Source organism: Coffea eugenioides, chromosome 8 (genome assembly GCF_003713205.1).
Source record: "Coffea eugenioides isolate CCC68of chromosome 8, Ceug_1.0, whole genome shotgun sequence".
NCBI classification, from domain to species: Eukaryota; Viridiplantae; Streptophyta; class Magnoliopsida; order Gentianales; family Rubiaceae; genus Coffea; species Coffea eugenioides.
In genome coordinates, this window is record NC_040042.1 from 43848226 (window position 1) to 43866325 (window position 18100).

General features: G+C 35.1%; 1 protein-coding gene across 1 annotated transcript; it reads left to right on the forward strand.

Moving 5' to 3' along the window:
• Positions 1–10802: 10802 nt before the first annotated feature.
• On the forward strand, positions 10803–16929 carry LOC113781155 (probable trehalose-phosphate phosphatase F). Its single transcript, XM_027327028.1, has 13 exons — positions 10803–10886; positions 13985–14097; positions 14200–14661; positions 14748–14888; positions 14981–15052; positions 15291–15416; positions 15518–15574; positions 15668–15769; positions 15865–15942; positions 16054–16123; positions 16215–16285; positions 16401–16493; positions 16583–16929. Exons 3-13 carry the CDS (start codon positions 14374–14376, stop codon positions 16634–16636), a joined length of 1152 nt encoding a protein of 383 aa, XP_027182829.1. The 5' UTR covers positions 10803–10886; positions 13985–14097; positions 14200–14373; the 3' UTR covers positions 16637–16929.
• Positions 16930–18100: the final 1171 nt, after the last annotated feature.

The window sequence follows — 18100 nt, forward strand, 5'->3', positions numbered from 1 at the left end:
CTATACAAATCAAACGTTGACTGTTAATTAAAACCATTGATCTCAAATGATTAATCTAAACGTCGGACAGATTAAGTGTCAGACTTCGCTCGTGTGGCATTGGATCTGACTCTTACCTAGTGACATATTTGGCAAGCTTTCACTGTCTGTCTGCAACTTGTGTGCCTGACTGGAATTAACATCCAAGGAAAAACTTGACTGCTCTCATATATAATAGATCCACGAAAAAGGAATTTTCAACTCTCATATTAATTTATGTTGACTTGAAAAAGTAATTAACCCATTGTTGCAGCTGTAGCCTATTTGGTCCGTCAGAAGCTTCATCAACCCACACTTTCCGGACTTGACACAAATGTGTGGCGAATCAAAGCAAAAGTCCAAATACCAGAATTGCTGGGCACCGCCCAATCTATTAGTTGGTTCAAGAGTTTCAAGGCCATCAGAGCTGATAGCTGCTTCTTCTCGAAGTTCAACAAAAGATGAATAATACCAAGTATAGCTTTCTCGTTAAGAAATGACATTTTGCTTGTAAGAACTTCCTAATGAGATCATGGCTTGATAAGGTATTAATTGTTAGTAATTTTTTTTGTTAATATTCCTTTTTATCCTTGCCAAATATTGCTTTAATTTGCTTTAATTGTCAATATATATTTATATTTGGTATTTGGATATAATTTCAGAAATTGGAGCAGAAACCTCTTGAGAAGATTATTGTGAAGCTTTACACAATTCTGGTGCAAACCAACGAGAAAGAATGGAATTGCATTTGGGAATTCAATTTGGCTGGCCAACATCTCAATTAGGTGGGGACCGCGAAGACTTGACCATTGTGTAAAGACCATTTCCTTTCTTGATTCACGGTGCCTTTGTGGAAAGTAGCCTTTGCTTTTGTTTTCGGTGGAGTTGATTAGGTAGGGAAAGGAATGTTTTCTTTGGTCAGCGTAGAGTGAAGTTTGGAATTGGTGTGTTTTATGGGGGAAGCCGCACATTTGGCCAGAGTGAGTTTTTCTTCTTCTCTTCCGTCTAGGCAGAGAAGTTTTAGTTTTGGGGTGAAGATTTCTTGCGTGTCTTGTTTTCTTCCGTCTCTTCCATGAAACTATTTTTATTGTATTAGACTACAGAGAATACAATTCTTATTTTCAATTATTAGTAAGAGATAAATGTCTTTGAGTTCAATTAAATTGCGTGGGAATTTTCTTATGAGGCGTGGCTAATTTTCTCATCTAGTCAAGGATCAACGCGAAGACGCAGTCCCAAATATCTGTGAGATCTAATTAATTTTACGTGTTCCTTAATTTGTTAATATTTGCATGTTTTCTATTTTAATTTCCATGGGATTATTTTGTTAGTTGGATATCAAGGGCCCGATGTGCAATTTGACTTATTAATCTCCTGTCAAATTAATCAATTAAATCCGTAATTGTTTAGTCGGTTAATATTAGTGACAACTAGTATTTTCACATACTAGGAGAACATGCAATCTGATTTAAATAACCCTCGTAGCGTGTTATTAATTTGGGTTAGGCTTTTCTAGTTTTTAATGCAATTAGGAAATTAATTCCTACGGTCGTACCTAGGAGTATTTCCTGGTTAGAGGTAATCAACGGTCGTACCTTGGTTATCAATAAATTAAGGAAAAGCTGGTCGTTAGAGTTTTTCGGCGACTATAACTAGCCTATTAATAAAATTAAGTGAACCTTCTTTGCATCAATGATAAGATGAATGGACTGTGTCTGCGTAGTTGTATCCTTGGCTAGAATTTACTTATTATTTATTTGATTGCTATTTAAATTTGTATTAATTAATTAATTATTTTTAGTTAAATTGTTTAATTTTTAGTTTATTTCTGATAAAAATCCCCCGTGTCCCGAACTTGAAAAGAATCGAATTTTTCCCAGTCCCTGTGGATTCGACCCTACTCACTACTATACACAGAAAATTCATTTTTCTCGAGTAGGTATTTATTATTGCACAGGCTCGACACCTGTCATGGCTGATGCCTGGGAGTTGTTGGTTGGTTCACTAGATTCTAACTCTAGTCCAGTTTCGTGGATGTCTACTTTTCCCCTTCAAATTCCTGGCATTAACACATGCTGCTAAGGGGCCTTAACTACTTGGAAACTTCTAAATCTTCAAGTCATCGTGGGATTAACGAGTCTTTGCATTTCTTTTAACAGGTCATTATGCATGGAATCCGTCAGTTATAAATAAATAAACTTGGTAAAATTAACTGATCAATTACGCAAACGGACCAGTCAATGTTTCACAAAGAAAATCTAACATCAGACTACATTTTACCAATCATTTCATTGTCATGAAAAGAACTTTAGCAATACATTACAAGAATTTCTCTCAATAAAGTCGAAGTCGCAATTTCTAAGGCATTTCGAGGTTTGTCCGCATTGAAGGATACATACAAGCACAGATAATCAACGACATATCTGTCACTCCATGTATATGTACGAATTATGTTACTATCAAACTCAATCGTTGGGATTTCAGAGTTATGCTCGAGGGATCTGACCCTACTGAAAGGATTCATCGTTTGACAAGTCTATATTGCATGACAACGTACAAATAAATTCGATATTTGAATATTACAAATTAGTACCAAGATTCGAGTTGAATTTCTTATGCTCATTCTTAATTAGCACAAGTAGTTGAAATGCCATTGTCTTTTAAATTTTAATCGAATTTGTAATTGCTCCTCAAATTTTTTATTATCATTTTATACGTGTTGCTTTGTCATCTATGATTCTGTCTAAGTCCTAATCAAGAATCATACATATATCACTTCCCTCAAAAAAAAAAAAAAAAAACGGAGAGAATGTTACAGTGCTAGCATGAATTGTGAGATTACAGTTCATACACTAATTCGATATTTCTTGTGTGAAGCTTCACTAACTGTTAGACCTGCTTGAATTCAAATGGTTTCACCTGTTGCTACTACGTTTCTATTTGAACGACTGGCCCAAGGCTTGGTCATTGAATTATAGACATGATGAATTCAACAATTTCGTGTTTTCCAAGTGACGGAACATTCAACGCAGTAAATTCTTTTGTTCGAAGCAATGGTAATTAATAAATTCAAATTATGATTTGCAAAAGCCAAAATGATTTTGGTCCTTTTTTAGTAATTTAAAAAAAAAAGTTGCATTTATGATGGCTTTGGAAGTCGACTTGAGCTATACAAATGGCAGGGGTTGGATCTCTCGACCAAACAAGTTCATTACTATCGTCGTCTATTTCACTCATACATTAAGGGGAAAAGGAGAAGCCCAATTGGGCTATGTAATCAGATAGGAGGTTAGAACTTTTAATTTAAATTGTTTGAAGAGTGGGACTGCAAATAAATTGAATGAAACTGTGTGAAGAGTAGGCTGCAAATGTGGAAAAAAGGCAACTCATACATTATGTGGGAAGGAGGAGTTCGATTACACTGCGTGTGCGAAGAGCATGTGGATGTCAATAAATTGAATCGAGTCGAATTTTAATTTAATTAATTCGAATTCAACTCGATTTTACGACTCATAAAAGCTCCTAGTTCCCACGATCAATACGAATGTGAAGTGTACGCGCAAAATAAATAAAAAGATTCTTGGAATCTTGATAATCACGAGAAGGATACTAATCATGTTCGTGCTTTGACGGAAATCACTTGTGAACTCTTTACCTCGAACTCCTCCATTTTCTGCGCGTTCTGCGGACTCGGACGTTTTCCTGACGCGGCTGCCAGAAGTCAAGACTTGGCGGTTACAGTCGCCACCACGTCATCTCCGAGTCAGGACTCACTCGTCCTGTGTACTTTACCCGGTCCCACAACAGCAGTTAGTCCACATCCTAAGTGTGGCCACGTCAGTAAGTCAACGTCGTCGTTTAGACATGATTGGCAATTTGGCAAACATTTTGGCGGGCCCGTAAAATTATTAGCTCCGTCTTTGTCTCTCACGGTCGTGACAGCGAAACCTCGTGGATCCGAGGTGGCAACACTGCCCATGTGTACTCGTAGACATGAAGAATGCATGCTATATTTCGTACACCTGTACTTCTATTTACTTGGAAATTAACTAGTACTACTATCTTAGCGAGAATATTTCACATTTATTAAAGTGTAAATTACCTTTTTATCTCCGATGATTTGGTGCTTCATCATATAATCACCTATAGTTTATAAACCTATATATACTTCCCTCATAATTTAAATTAAAGTATCGTCTTAATTTTTCTGTTAAAACTAACAGTCAGTGATAAAATGTCAAAGTAAAATTAATAAATTCACCCTTTCACTACTTTTTTTTCCTATTTTTATTTTTTCTTTTCTTTCTTTCTTTTCTTCGGAAGGGAAGAGATGATTTTGAAAGCCTATACTTTGGCTTACAAATTCTTAATTTTCTCCAAATAAAAAGAGATGGAAGGAAATAAAAAATAAATAGATAAGAAATAAAAAAGATGGAAGGGAAATATAACACAAATAAATAAGAAACAAAAAATACCTAATCTTTTTTTTACTACAAATATCATTATAGGTTGTTCAAACAAATCTTTAATGGTATTTTTTGTTTCTTGTTTATCTATTTTTATTTCAATTTCTTCTTTTTAATGTTTGGAGAGAAAAAAAGAAGTAATGAAAGGGTAAATTTGTCAATTGTTAGTTTGACTTGAACTTTTTACTATTGACCATTAGTTTTAACAAAAAACTAGGAGCGACACTTTATACCAAATCACGAGGGAGTTATATACAGATTTTTAACCCATAGCGGGGTTATGTGATAAAACATCAAATGACATGAGGGTAAAAGGTAATTCACCCTTTATTAAAGAATCTATTTAATAAGTGTCCATTAAATACTCGTAAAGATGTAGTTTAATTGTTCATATTTTAAAAGTATAAAATTAAATAAGAAAAGTTTATAAATGCAAGGGAAGGTAATAATTAGGTGTGTATATGGTAAATTATGTGTGATTTAGGTGTTATAACAACTAACAAGAGTCTATTAGGCACTTGTTAGAAAAACTTTTTTAAATTAAAACCTTAGAAAAACCCTTTTAAATTAAAACCTCAAGAGTTGTTCAAGTAATCATCAGCCACCAAAAGATGGCATTTTATTGTGGTAAGACTAGAAGTTTGATTTTAACCGTCATCAAAATCTAGGTAACATACGCAAAGCAAGTTACTAATTCATTTCCACGAGTCTTACGGACTGGTTTGTGAAGATTCCCTAATAGTTCAAATGGCTGGAAAAGTTCAATCAATTACAGAATAATTCAATCAACTTTTAAGAAAAGAAAAAAATCACTTGAAGGAGATTTGCCTGTGTCTTGTTTTATGTTCATCCAAATTAGGTTCTGTTGGTTTTTCATGTGAAAATGAAACATGTTATTTTCTTGCCACATCTATGCTAACGGAAAATGATAAAATAATCGTTTTTTTTTTTTCATGGTTTGTTTTCTTGTCATCTCAATTATGCAAGTCTGCTAAATAATACGACAATTTGTTCATAATTGAACCCGAAATAGTCGCTGGCCTCAATCTTGATGGCAGTGTACTGTTCTTACTTCCATTATTGATCAAGGTACCCATCTATATGGATCAACAATTTTCAAGCTTTATTGACAACTTGTAGTTTGCCCATTAAAACTTACGCAAGGTAAGAATTTAGAATGCAAGTGTGTGGATTTAGGCTTTTTTTTACTTGAAATAAATGCTTGCAGTCAATTACTACACCCAAATGCTTTTCCATGAAAGTAGTTTTTTTTTTTAAATCAAGAACAAGAATATCATAAGTGCAGTTATGACTCCCAGCCTTTTCTGTTCAAATAAATCAGAATCAGCAACTAAAAGCTTTTACACCTTTTGGGTCATAAAATTCAGAATTAATATCAAACTGACAAATTGGACACGGTGCAAATAGTCATTCTTGAATTGGCTGTGGGAAAACATTTTGGTGAAATCAATTTGAAATGTGTATGCAAATTCCGTGAGCATGATAAAAGCGTGTTTTCAATTGACCCTACGTTTTTCTTTCCCTCACAAGATTTAAAGCATTCTTAGATGCCAAATCTCAAAGGCTTTAGGGTTTTCTATCTTCTCTTATAAACATTTTCTTCATGATTTCCATGAGAAAACAAAGAAACTTTATTTCCATTGTATGCTCCACAGTTCTCTCGTATATGCTCTAGCAATTATTATGTTCGACGCCACATGCAAATCGTGTCAATAATTGATCGTACTTATACAATATGGAAAAGAGAAACGATAAAGAAAAGGAACATTAATCTTCAACTTGCAGGGACAAGTCAAATCAAAGAAACAAATTAAGCAAACAGGAAAAGAAATAGTGTGAAGAAAATGAAGACATAAATTGATGGAAACTGAAAAGCATCTCAGTTAAGAACTTATTTAGTATTAGCTGAATGTTTGGTTGGCAAACCTTTTCTTTTGTACAGCAGATCAAATATGAAGCAAAAACAACGTCTACCAACCAAGTCATATTTCAAACCAAAAGGAAAACGACATTAACTAATAGGGGTTTATATCTACATGTCTGACTTAATTGCAAAACCTTAGCTCTAGCTGTTAGTTGATATGAACTGCAAATGCAGTACTAATTGCTTATTTGCGGTCCACTTTAGCTTAATATGCACAGTACTATTTCTTAAGGCTTAGATTCTCAAAGTTAGATCTTGGTAATTTATTCATGACTAAAGTTGTAACTGGTCAAATTCTTATTAATTAAACATCTGTTTTTGCATTTAGTTATTCACTCACCCTAATCGTGTACGTTATCTAAACTTATGTAATTGGTTTACAGAATTCTAGTTCATCACATCTATGTTTTTGCATACGTCTTTTTTTTTTTTTTAATCTATTGTTACCGTTCTATATCTACTCCAACTCCTAATTTAGTCTATACTAAGGGGGTGATCCAACAGCGTCACGGAAAATCGACGGGAACTGAACCTCTATCGATCTAAGCAAAACCAAACTAAGTGACAACCTTTTGATGAAAAATAAGATTTGAACTCTTGACTTCCAACCTCACAATATATAAATGTAGTGGCCAACTCCTACAAAGGAAGTTGGTTTTTTGCACACGTCTGTTCATCAATCCCTTTTTGACTTCTGCTGGTTAGATGATTAATAATTTTACTCAATATTTCATTAAATAATATCTTATATAACACGGGTTTCTCTTACGGTGTATTTAACAAGATGATTAACTTTTGGACTTTCACATGCACCTCTCCTCATTCCACATTGTTCAAGCTAGCGTTCCCTTTAGTTAGTCAAAAGCGAAATGGTGAAGAAGTTAAAAAAAAATCTGAAACCGTCCTGTTTTTGGTGTTATTTAGCAGTGGTCCATACCCTGATATGGAGGCAGATGTAAAATGTCTTGGCAGGCGCCATTCAAAACTTCTCTCGTTTCCCATTTTATACCAAATTATTCTTGTAACTACCACCACCTTCTTCTTCTTCTTGCATATTTGTTTACCCAATGGGAACCTTAATTTAGCCAACGGCGGATTGACTGGTTCCACCAACCACTGAACTTTCTTCCATTCACATGGCTAGGCTATAAGTTCTAGTTTTTTTCACCTAACATAACATGTTCCTGGCCCCTGGGAATATACCATAACATGGTCCTAGCCCCTAGGAAAAAACTCTGAACTGAAGTGAAGGCCATTCCGATACTAAGATCATCTTCCCGCGGCCCCTTTTTCTTTTGTCCGATAGAGTATAGTATTACTATTCAGTATTCACAATAATGGGATGAATACAATTCAATTACGAACAATGGAGCAATACATAAGTAGCTCACATAATAAAACCACGCAAATGATGGGAACAATAAATTACATATATGTTTACAACTCATACAAGAAACCCTAGCACACATAATGGAAGAAAACCTCATATGGTACGTAATTTGAACTCCTAACATTGGCAGGAGTGCACAAAGGTGACTCTTGGCCAACTAGGCTAACTAGCTAGTTTCTTAACTGCTCTTCATTCCCCAGCTTTTTAGAAGGAAAAAAGAAATACCACGCATTCTTTTTGTTCCTTCAAACAAGAAAAGAAGAAAGAAAGGGTTTCAATTGATTGATTTGGTAACAAAAAACCATGCAACTTTGCTACTGCAACCCTCAACTCAACAAAAGCTTTTCTTCTCATTGGTCTGTAGGTGCGGGTTAGTTAGTAGACCTTGTACGCGATGCGATTATCATAATATATAAGAAGATTCATACGTGATTCCCTAAAAAGAAACCGCCCATGTTTTCCTTTTTATGGCCTAGTTACCTTTCTTCGGAGACCTGACCCCCCCAGTAGTATTAGATTATGTGCGAGTATCATTCATCAATGGCAGTCTTTAAGTCTTTAATTAATCTACCCTTTCGGTGGAAAAAAGTATTAAAGCTCGTACGAGTTACTTTTTTTTTTACTTTTATAAAAAAATTTATTATAACGATGTGATATACGTGAAATAAAAATATAATTCAGAAATATATTTATCAAAAATGTAAAATTTTTTTGAGAAAAAATGATTGTCCAAACAAGATCGACACTTGGAAGGAAACAAGGCATCACCTCGGTCACGTGATTGGCACACGTGAATCAAGAGAGCTATTGTAGAAAAAGTAAAAGAATCACTGATTTTACGTGACAGCCCTTACCCGAAAAACACCCAAAAGAAGGAAAAGAAAAATTTTTTAAAAAATGCAGGACTATGCCTGGGTCATCACTTTCACACGTGTCAAATGAAGAAGGTGGTTGCCACGTGAGATGTCTAGGGTACATGTGAAGAGTGCCACGTCATCCAGATGAGTGGGCCACAACACTTATGAATACTCTACGCCTATGGATAGACGTATACGCTTTCACAAATCCGTAACCGATGAATCTACTCTTCCTTCTTTAATTGTATATCATACGTATATCAACCAAAAAAAATTTTTTTTTTACCTCAATTTGATCTTGTTTGTCAACGTTTTCTTTCACATCAATACCCTGAGTAGATCAAGTAATTGCAAATACAAAATATTCACACAACCAACGACCTTTTACTTTTCTGCTCTTTTACTGGTTGTAGATGTGAAAGCTTTGAAAAATTGGGCAAGAGATATTAACGGACAACTGTAAAATAATTGGCAATGAAAATGAAGCTCACTCTCATCCTCGTATGACGTTACTATTGCACTCAATAGTCATCTAATATAAAAACAACTGAATATGCGGGCAGCCGTCCCAAACAATTTGCGGTCCGGATTCAGCTATTAGTACACATTTTAAAAGTATGCGATTGAGATCACGACACGTAATTTTGACATAACTGACATGCATAACTTTACCTGAATAGTAACGGTTACAACATAACGAACGTGTATAATTTTACATGAATAATAGCTAATTATAATGTAACTGTTACAATATAACTGACGTATACACTTTATATGAATAGTAGCTAATTATGATGTAACCGTTACAAAACTGTACAAATGATTTGTGATAAATCATAACTTGTTAAAAAAGTGTCACACAATTTACAAACAGTTGTAATCAAAGTCAAAAAAGAATGAAGAATGGGATTGGATTGTAAGTTATTTGGGATTATTTGGGATATTTTTACTGTAGCACTTTTTGTGATGTGATGTATGTGAGATAAAAAGATATTGGGAAGATAAAAAGGTGTATTGGAAATTGTAAAGATGATGTAAGCAAATAAAATTGGGGAAATATGAAGCAATCCAAACAAACCTCAAATTTCCTCCCACAAAACAAAGAAAGAAAAATCACAAAAAAGAATACCCTTGTTTTCTGCTATTATTCTCTAGTAGTGAATAATTTTGATTACCTACAAATAATTAGAGATGAAACACGATAATAACGAACCATTCTAATTGATACCAAATTGAATTGCTCTTCTAAACAGAATAATTTGCTATAAGTAAGCATTCTGCTTGAATTCCTCACTTCCATTAGAAGATAGATTTACAAAATTCTCACTTCTTTGTTGAGCTTGACTTCCTATGGGAGTAAGTACTGGAGCTATTGCTTCATAATTTAATTTTTCCTTCAATTTGTAAGACTTGTTAATTCAACCTAAATGTTTCACGCAAATTTGTAAGCACTTGAAGATTTTCAAGGGATCTAAATGTATCGTTTGAATAATAAGAATCATGTAGTATTAGGGAAAAATGTTAAATTTAATTTAACTAAAATTTTTAGTTATAGATATTCGACAAATTAGTTGATGACACAAAATGTACGTGAGATTGTTTGTTATCTTTCCCTCTTTTGTTAGAATTACGAATTGAGATTAAAGTCATTATACTATCAACTTTTTCTAAGAATCAAATAAAGCCCCTACTGTCTTCTTTGGTCTTATACTCTCATTTTCCTATCCAATAATTAAAAAAAGATAGAAAAAGTAAAAGAAAAGAAGAACCTTACAACATTGTCCTGCTTGCAAAATACGGCAAAAAGTAAATTTTAATTCAACGGTGTGTGAAAAGTGAACGAGTTTTTTAGTTCAAGGGGTGTGAGTAATTAGGGGAAGAAAGGAAGGTGAAATTGGTCAAGGAGAGAGGAAGTGGGGAAAGGAGGGACCGTGTGTTTTGTTTCCTGAATCAACAACCGGAGCAGAAGATTACCTTGTTTGGCACGTCTTTTTGAGTTTTCTTGGGGGCCATCAAACGCTATAAATACCCCAGCCTTTTCGCTTCCATTTTCCTTCCTCTTTCTCTCCTTCTCTCTCAATATCTATCTCCCTACCTCTCCCTCTCTCTCCTCTTCTCTTATTTTCTGTTACACAATTCACGACTCTCCCTTCTTCTACCCCTAGGGTTTTGCTTGTCCCTCTACCTGCCTGCCTGCCCTTTTATTCAAGGTACTACATTCATTTCCCTCCTCTCCTGTTACTCTTTTTTTTTCCCAACAAAAGTTGGACTTTTTTTTAAAATTTTTTGTGATCATTTTGAATCAAACCCATATTTCACATCCTGGTGGCTCCCTCTTCTTGCTAATTTCCAATAAAGATTTCAACTTTGTTGGACCCTCTTTGAACAGGTAAAGGATAAAACTTTTTGCTTCATCTTTTCTTTCTCTCTTTCATTATCATTTTTTTTAATAATGAAAGCATGATTGTATTTTTGGTTACATGAGATAATGCTGTTTGATCAAGCCCAAAAATTTCAGCTTTCTTGGGTTTTCCCCATTTTATTGGTCATGTTTATTATTCTCACGACAATGACAAATGCAAAGTTGCAAACTTTTTGGCTTTTTCTTGCTGGGATTGTTTTCAAAAACCTTAATTTTCTACGAGATTGGTATGAGAAGTTTCCTGGGTGGCATACTTTTATGAGTCATAGGTCTCTGAGTTTCAAGAAATGCCTATATGGACGTGCGGATTAGTGTTTGATACTTTATGGTTTTGTCGTGCGTTTATATTGATGGTGACAGCACATTTGTTTAGTTGATGCCTGTTGTTTGTATCGTAGATATGATATTTTGTCGGTTGCTCTATGATGTTAAAAGATTGATTATTTGTCTAAGAGTTATCTGTGGTGAAACAGAAACAATTTTTAACGTCTTTTGCTGTTATAATCCAGCTGCTTCTTTATCTAGTTATTAAGCCTAATAATAGCATTCAGATTTCATATTTAACCGTCTCTTAAGAGGGTTCAAACGGTGCTTGGAAGTTTATTAGCCCAATATCGTTTTCATGTAGCACTGCATTTGATGAATTGGGAAAGCTTTTCCTGCTTTGTCGGATACCAGTAAATCGTGTTATATTGTTTTAAACTTAGTGGATAGATTAGAATTGCACATGGTCTGTTTTGTACCATTTATATTGATTTTTTTTTTAAAAAAAAATGGACAACTTTCTTTGCACCCAAAAAAAAAAGGACCATGGTTTTGCCCAGAGTCCTTCCTGTTATCAGGATTTGTCTGGTCTAAGTGATTTTTCATTTGAGAAATTTGATGTGAACAGTTGAGTGCTGTGTCGTTACAAATTAAACCAGTGACCAGTCTGACTATTCTTTTAGTCTCTTGACAAGAGCCTCCAAGTGGCTTCAAGCTTTAGGCCAATCTTACTGTCTACAATCTATGATTTCTTTCTCTCTCTCTCTCATGCGAGGATGGTGAGGTTGTAAGTTGTAGAGTCAGTTTTGATGGTTGAGTTGTCACATCCTTTGAGCTACAGGTAGCAATGCTCGAAATTATTGTGGGTTCTTAAGGAAAAAAAGGATCTTTTTTAACTTTTGTTTTTGAGGCACTGTATCAACATGTTTTAATTAGGATGTTGGATCTGCAAGAGAAATGCATTTACTTTCAAAGCAACGATGGAAAGTTGACTAAAATTTGGAAGAAAAGAAATGGTAGTAATATGTTTTATTGTTGGATCAGTGAGTATATTCATGAATAAGAAATTCTAGTTTGTGATTATTCGTAGGATGCTCACGCCGTTTTGGCAAAAGTACATGGTACTTGTGTTTCTAAAAGTAGTCTATTCAAGATTGAATTTGGCAAGTGAAAAATAGTTTAAGTATACTCACCAACCCCGGATGAAAAGAACAGACAAATAGAAGGAGAAGGTTTTGTCCTGTAGTTTTGTAAAGTCAGTTGCAACTTTACATGTTTATTGCTTTTCTTTATCTGGAGGATTAACAGTCTTCAACAAATTTTTCCTTTTTTTTTTCATTTAATGGAGAGGAAAGGGAGCAGTAGATAATGATTTGGACTTTTTCCCAGAAGCAAAAGGATGAGCGCAGACTTTAAAAACTAGCATATGAAGATGTTTGAATCGCCCATGAATAGTTTGAATTGTGACCATGTCTGTAAAAGATTGGTTATTAGAGTTTATTTTTCCAGGGTGATAGGTAAAAATGATTGATTGAATTTTAAAAAGAGTTACTACCAGTTAATAAATTGTCCAGTTTCATCACCTTAAAGATTGTCAAAATGGGACTTTTTTTTGGGACTTCATTGGGTTTGATGTGAAATTAAGGCAAAACATCTCTTCTGATGGTTTATCTTCCTTTATGTTTCCAACAGTGCAACTTTTTCTTTCTTGTCTTGTTGTGTTTGTTTTGAGGTGAAAGATTATCTTCTCTATGGCTGTTTCTAAATGAAGCTCTAACTTTAAAAAAAATGGCATATACATCGGTATAATGGTTAATCACTTCTGCCCTTTTCTTTCTCCAGTTTTTTGTCTTTTCTTTTCTTAAGTTTTTTTGGGGCCCCGGGTGGTGGGGGGGGGGGGAAATGGTTGAGGGTGAATGAAGTATAACTTGATGGTTGTGGTTGAATATTATATATTTATGGCTGTCTCTGATGGTCACCTTCTTACTGCTGAGCATCTGTACTCAGATTTGAGCTGGTATATTTGTATATTAAATTTTTTGAGGTGCAACCACAAGCTGACTATATTCATGGTACTAATTAGTAGTAGAACATTTTTCCTTTCAGTTTACAATGGGCAGACTGATTTTCCTTCTTCCTCCTAGAAAATTCCTTATTGCTCCATTTTGTTTGGTGAGTGTGTGTGTGATATGTTGTTTTAGTTTGGTGTTATTTCTGGAGAGAACTACCTGAAGAGCTTTGTGCTTCATCTTGCCTGATGGACTGTCGAATTATGTTTTTAGTCCGTTCACTTAGTTGCTTGAGACATGCTGGTGTTTGGACACTGGTTTTCCTGTTTGCATACTGGTACATCTTGTCACCTTCAACGCTTCTGTATAGTGCACATACAGTCCTTACCCTATTTTGTGATGATATTACATAAGAAAATTGTTATGTTCTCTGGCAGCAATTCAAACTTGTACTATCTTTTTCATATTTTTGGTAGTCCTTAAGATAGCAGTTGAATTTTATATTTTTTGGTTTCCAGTAGTTTTCACTCTGTCATGGTGCTGCCCTGCTTTGCTGTTTTTTGTATAAGTAATCACATGAATTGCTAGACTAAGCATATTGATCATGTTCCAGGTAAAGGAGGTCAATTTGTTGGTTTTCAACGCTAACAGCAATTTTGTATCTCAAAGTTGTGGATCAAAATGCTTTATTTCCGGATGTAAATGCATTTTAGCCCTGGAAATGAGGTATTATACTTCTTGGTATATGTTTCACTGGAATTAGCTTATAAGTTTGCAATTGTGGAACTGAATGCTTTAGCTTGCTCTTCTACTCTGATGTCTCCTCAGATTTCAGGAAGCCTGTGCTTGATGGACTGCTTACGCAGTAGCAGTGACAAGAAGACATTGAAGCGGTGGTTTTTCATTGATAAGAGAGTTGGATAAAAGGTTACTAATTTTGGTGGTTTAGGATAGTACACTTAATTTCTAGCTGCAAAACCTTGACAGTTTTCTGAATTGACGATGGACTTGAAGTCTTCAAAAGCTTCTCCTGTTCTTACTGATCCTGTTCCCATAGACAAGTCTAGATTGGGTATCCGAGGTGTCTTGCCTTATGCTCAATCAGGACCATCATTCTCAACTAGTGTGCTAGCCATCCCGAGAAGGAAGCCAGGAAAGCTTGATGATGTTCGTTCTAATGGTTGGCTAGATGCCATGAAATCTTCTTCACCCCCTCGGAAAAAGATTATGAAGGATGTTAATGTGGAGGTTGTTTTGGATGATGGTGATGCAGCTTATGATTCCTGGATGGTATGTTAGAGTAATACACAACAAACACATTGATTATCAGTGTATTGCTTACATCACCATACTTATCTTTGCCTTTTCTTTTGTAGAGGAAGTATCCATCAGCGCTCAAGTCCTTTGGAAAAATTATGAATTCTGCAAAGAATAGGAGGATAGTCATATTTTTAGATTATGATGGAACCCTTTCTCCAATTGTGGATGACCCTGATCGTGCTTTTATGTCTGCTGATGTAAGTAACCATTTTACCAATCTTTGAAGGTTGATAGTGCCCTTCATGCATCTCTTTCCATGTTGTGATGGTGACAACCTCATATGTTTCAGATGCGTTCAGCTGTTAAAAGTGTTGCAACGTATTTCCCTACAGCCATTATCAGTGGAAGAAGCCGTGACAAGGTAGGTAGAGGAATTGCTAGTTCCTCTTTAATTGAAGTCTAGCTTCTCTCTCTCTCTCTCTCTCTCTCTCTCTCTCTCTCTCTCTCTCTGTTTCTTTTCTTTTTTTATTTGTTTTTTTTTTTGAGGGGTGGGGGGAGGGGATTGAGGGGCGGTTCTTTTTCTGTTATTTGATTTGGCTATTTTACACACATGCCTGTGGACTGATTGATGCCTTTCTTGTCTTCCACCTAATTTCCAGGTTTATGAATTGGTAGGACTAACAGAACTTTATTATGCTGGTAGTCATGGCATGGACATCATGCTCCCAGACAGAGATACAGAGCCCACTAACCACTCTGGTTGTATTAAATCGACTGACCTGCTGGTACTAAGCAAAAGCCTTCTAAACGTCCCAAGCAATCCCATTTCTGGTTCAGTATAAATGTTTGTCATATCTTTTGACCAAACATTTTCAATTTGTTTCAGGACAAGGAGGTTAATCTCTTCCAGCCTGCAAGTGAATTTCTACCCATGATTGATGAGGTGCATAATTGTTTGCCACTCACACATGTTCATTGCACAGTGTACTTGGTTTATTATGATGGTCAAGTAATTCTTTGATCTTTCTTTTTCCAGGTTTTTAGAACCCTTGTCGAGAATACTAAAGATATTAAAGGTGCAAAAGTTGAGAACCACAAGTTCTGCACCTCTGTACATTACCGCAACGTAGATGAGAAGGTTAGCGTTCCAAACTAGCTGCTTGTTTGATCAAGTACTCTCTAAGCGCATCTTCCTGATTGCCTTACAAGTATTTTCTTGCATTTTGGTTCCAGAGTTGGCCTATCATTGCACAACGGGTGCATGATATCCTCAACAGTTACCCTAGATTACGACTAACTCATGGACGGAAGGTATGGTAGCTACAATTTGTTACTTCAAAGGTGGCAAGTATGCCATGTTTCTTTATAGTTGGCAAATGTGATTTTTAATCTCAGAATTTCTATTTTATTCTCATGCTCAAGGTTTTAGAGGTTCGTCCAGTGATCGACTGGGATAAAGGGAAAGCAGTTGAGTTTCTTCTTGAATCTTTGGGTTAGTAGCTCCATCCTGATAGATTTGAGGCCTTCTCATGTCAGCAATTTTGAGTATTCCTTACCTGTTTTCTGAACCAAACATTTTGCAGGGCTTAGTAATAGTCCTGATGTGCTTTCCATCTATATTGGGGATGATAGAACGGATGAAGATGCTTTCAAGGTAAATGCAACATTAATCCTATAATCGCTAACTCAATTAGTTTTTGTGCTCTTGAAAACTATAGCGATCAATTTGACCGCCTGAACTCGTCTAAGCAACTAATTGCCTACTGTAGGTTTTGCGATCTGAAAGCCGAGGATATGGAATCATAGTATCTGCAGTTCCTAAAGAAACCAACGCTTTCTTTTCACTCAGGGATCCTTCAGAGGTTTGGATTTGGTTTTATCCTGTAATTTCTAATTTCAGTCTCATTATTAGAAATCCAAATCCAGAAACTTAGCTTTGCAAGTCGTGCAGGTGAAAAAGTTCCTCGAGGCTCTTGTGAGAATGAAGGAACAGGGTGATCTATAAATAAAGATCTACATTAGAATGGATTCATGAAGTAGGTTATTCAAAGTCTCTGTCAAGCATCTTAAGAGAAGCTACAGGAACAAGGATTTTATTTAGGTTCTCAGTAATCATTATTTGAATCATTGATTGTCTTGGAATTTTGCCATGCATCCTGTAAAGCTTGAAGTTTTTCCTATTTCGATATTGGTTCTGTTCAGAAACAAAGGGACCATGCCCCTCCAAAGAGTTATTTCTGTTTTGTTTCTTTGGTTGTGAAATCTTATCCTGTTGATTAGAGTGGAAACTTACGCGGATGTTCGGAATCAATACCTAAAGATTTTGTTATTCTTTTCTTAGCTCTCTGTGGCATGTCAATGTGAACTCTCAATCTCGTGGCTTTTCCATTTGGCTTTAATGAAGTAACCAATTTCTGCTCTGAGATGGTGACTCGAGGTTTCTGTCATGATGAATTCTAGAAACGAAACAAATTATACGATGATTTTATGGCAATATACAAATGCTCGGCGGAGGTTGCTAGGAATCCCTTGGCTGCATGCCATTGATGGAGTCAAATGCCTGCATTTGAGTACTGTCGACACGTTGATGTTTGCAGACACAGATAACCTGTTCTGCTCATTTTCTTGTGGACATTTCTCCCCCTTGGTGCAATGCCACACAGTTTCTGGGAGCCCTACGTTAACCTATCTATGGGAGTTTAGGACATCAAAGAGAAGAATTAGCCCTGTTTTGAACTCGAAATGTACAAATGCAATTTTAAGAAACACTCGGTATGTAAGATAAAAAAAAGTAATTGATAAATATGTTTAGAAAATATTTCAAAAACTTTCCAAGAAAATGCGCAATTCAAACGGGGCCTAAAACTTTTTTTTTTCCTTCAATTTTTTGCTTAGTATGATGAGTGGACGTTATTTTTTTTTTCTTCAAGTTAGTTTGCCCCACTCTCATTCCCCCTAAATTTTGATTATATTCCCTCTAATTTCACAATTGTCCCCCCAAATTTGTTGAAATCTTTTCTAATTGTTCTCTCCATTTTCACAGTAGCGAAACTTAAACTAAAATATATTATATGATGCTTTATATTAAATGTAAATTGTTTTTGTTGTAAATAAATGCATTTATTAATATTTAACATTTCTTACATATCCATTTCATATGAATTACAAGTCAATCAAACATCTATATGATAATTCGATTGTGTACAAATTATTATTTGTCAATTGTATATGTTAATAAGAATATACATCCTGTATTCTTATGCATAATTTTGTATCATTGGATGAGTTAAAAACTAATGAATCTCAAGTTGCATGTTTACTATAACAAATATTTAGTTATTCCAAAAATCTACAAATCGACACCATATAATTCTAAACTAATATTATTGCACCCCTTAAATAAAAATCCTGAGTCCACCATTGGCTATACTAACGCATGGTTTATCTTTTTCCAAGAAGTTTGTAAAAA

Excerpts from the sequence above, each read along its gene's own strand:
- LOC113781155 (XM_027327028.1), top strand. The coding sequence starts at position 14,374 with ATGGACTTGAAGTCTTCAAAAGCTTCTCCTGTTCTTACTGATCCTGTT. Across the intron at positions 14,662-14,747 it reads CAGCTTATGATTCCTGGATG|AGGAAGTATCCATCAGCGCT; the intron begins GTATGTTAGAGT and ends TTTCTTTTGTAG. Across the intron at positions 15,417-15,517 it reads TTAAATCGACTGACCTGCTG|GACAAGGAGGTTAATCTCTT; the intron begins GTACTAAGCAAA and ends AATTTGTTTCAG.